The sequence below is a fragment of the Rhincodon typus genome, chromosome 47 (genome assembly GCF_021869965.1).
Source record: "Rhincodon typus isolate 14 chromosome 47, sRhiTyp1.1, whole genome shotgun sequence".
NCBI classification, from domain to species: domain Eukaryota; kingdom Metazoa; phylum Chordata; class Chondrichthyes; order Orectolobiformes; family Rhincodontidae; genus Rhincodon; species Rhincodon typus.
Genome location: NC_063378.1, coordinates 1,872,998 through 1,875,332, shown reverse-complemented (window position 1 = coordinate 1,875,332; position 2,335 = coordinate 1,872,998). Strand labels below are relative to the sequence as shown.

The 2,335-nt window shown below is 58.2% G+C and overlaps 1 protein-coding gene across 1 annotated transcript in view; it reads left to right on the top strand.

The window, feature by feature from the left end:
- megf8 (multiple EGF-like-domains 8) overlaps positions 1-2,335 on the top strand; it is a 23,277-nt gene that overhangs the window by 14,820 nt on the left and 6,122 nt on the right. Inside the window, exons 14-16 of the mRNA XM_048620569.1 lie at positions 113-323; positions 826-991; positions 1,929-2,121. Of these exons, the coding sequence (XP_048476526.1) occupies positions 113-323; positions 826-991; positions 1,929-2,121 (570 nt within the window). The remainder of the gene's footprint in view (positions 1-112; positions 324-825; positions 992-1,928; positions 2,122-2,335) is intronic.

The window sequence follows — 2,335 nt, the reverse complement described above, 5'->3', positions numbered from 1 at the left end:
CCGACCCCGTCCCAACATCCTCCCCCCTACCCCCGACCCCGTCCCAATATCCTCTCCCTTCTTCCCTCATCCCCAGCATCACTGACTGATGTTGGCTCTCCTTGTGCCGTAGTGTATGAGCCCAAGTTTCCTGCCTCTGCGATGTGCTGCTGGGATGTGTGGCCGCCTGCTGAAGGGGCAGAGGGCCAGCTGTAACCTGTCATGTGCCAGCTACCAGCAGTGCTCCCACTGTATCCGACACTCTCACTGTGGATGGTGTGCCACCCGCGGCCTCAACGGAATCGGCAGGTGTATCCAGGGCGGCCTGAATGGGCCTCAGGATGGTACGTACCCATTCACACTATAATCCTTAGCCAAGCAACGGGAAATCTGGGCCAGGGTAGGGGGCAGGCGGTGGGTGAACCTGTATCCAGATTGGAGCTGGGGGACAGGCGGTGGGTGAGCCTTTTTATCCAGGTTGGGGGGGTGGTGGGGGGGGAACAGGCAGTGGGTGAGTCTGTACCCAGTGTGGGGGGAGCGGGGGATGGTGGAGACAGGCGGTGAGTGAGCCTGTATCCAGTGTAGAGGGAGGGGACAGGCGGTGGGTGAGCCTGTATCCAGTGTAGCAGAGGGACAGGCGGTGGGTGAGCCTGTATCCAGTGTAGCGGGGGGACAGGCAGTGGGTGGGCCTGTATCCAGTGTAGCGGGGGGACAGGGGGGGGGTGGGCCTGTATCCAGTGTGGGGGAGGGGCAGACGGTGGCTGAATGGCTCAGACAGTGGAAAGCTCTCGTTATTCTGTACCTGCATGCCCCTGTGTTTGATGGTTTCCTTTGTGCCCCTCGCAGACAGTGGTCAAACCTGCCCAGCGTCCGAGGGCAGCTGGGCCTTCATGTCCTGTCCACCAGAGAACGAGTGTTTAAACGGGCACCATGACTGTGACGACACCCAGAACTGCACCGACAAGCTGCAAGGGTTTGAGTGTCTCTGTCGGAATGGCTACATGCAGGATAGGTGAGTGACACAGGGAGTGAGCGAGTAAAGAGAGTGCGAGACAGGCAGAATGTGCATAACGGGTGTGTAATACGGTGGGGGGGGGGGGGGGTGTGTGTGGTGTGTGTGGTGTGTGTGTGTGTGTGTGTGAGAGAGAGAGAGCGAGAGAGTGGGTTGGTGTGCTACAGTCAGTGTGCCTGAGTGAGTGCACGTGCAGAGAGTGAGGTGGTGGGAGGGCAGGAGCGCATGTTTGTAAAGTTTAGATTATGTTTATTGAGGACTATGATAAATGCTTTGTGAAATTTCAGGAACAGAGTTGAATTGTAGAGAGAGAGTTTTTGAAAGGACAACAGATAGAGGTGGGGATTTAGATTTGGAGTTGGTCTGGAGCTGGGAGATGGAAGGACTGTGTCTGTTCCTCGCAGTGTGATGGGGAATGTTATCTCCAGGCAGCCTCCCAGCCCTACACCATCAGGAATTGGGTGAACAGAGAGTGGGAGACAGCGGATTTCCGACACTTGGTCAGCTCGGAGACTGAGATGCGGAGAGAGTGCGATGGAACCAAGAGGTCCATGCCACAATATTGTATGTGATGGAGCCTCTGTACAGTCTGACTGATTAACCACTGTCTGTCTCTCTTCTCCCCCTCACCCCTATATGTCCCCCTCACCCACCGTCTACTCCACATCCCTCACCCCACTCCCCTAATTGGATCCCACACCCTCCCATCCACCACGCCCTATGCTGCTGCTCAAACTCACCCCCACTCTCCTCGGCCCCTTCCGTCTCCGCCCCTTCTTCCGTCTCCACCCCTCTGCCTCTCTGTGCTGTTCCCATCTCCCCTCTCCTTGTATCTCCCCCTTCCCGCTCTCTGTCCGTAAACCTGCTCTCACTCCCTCCCTGCCCGCTCTCCCACCTCTCTCTACACCCCCCATCCCACCCCCGACACCCTGCACAGTGGGCTCGGACTCTGTAAGCCGGTGTGCGAACAAGGCTGTGTCAATGGGACGTGTGTGCAGCCCAACAGCTGCCAATGTCATTTTGGGTACGTGGGCCCAAACTGCTCGGTGCAGTGTCAGTGTAACCAGCACAGCAACTGTGAGAGTGTCAGTGCCCGTGACCGCTGCCTACAGTGTGTCAATAATACCAAGGTAAGGGCTGGCACTGCCCCAGCACACAGAGTGGGAAGCATGGCGGGAGCATGGGGAAGGAGCGGCAAGGAAGGAGCATCGGGGAGAGAACGGGAGGTGGGATAGATGGGGAGGGAGAGACGGGGAGGGAGCATCGGGGAGAGAGCATCGGGGAGAGAACATTGATGGGAGAGATGGGGAGGGAGAGACGGGGAGGGAGCGTCGGGGAGAGAAC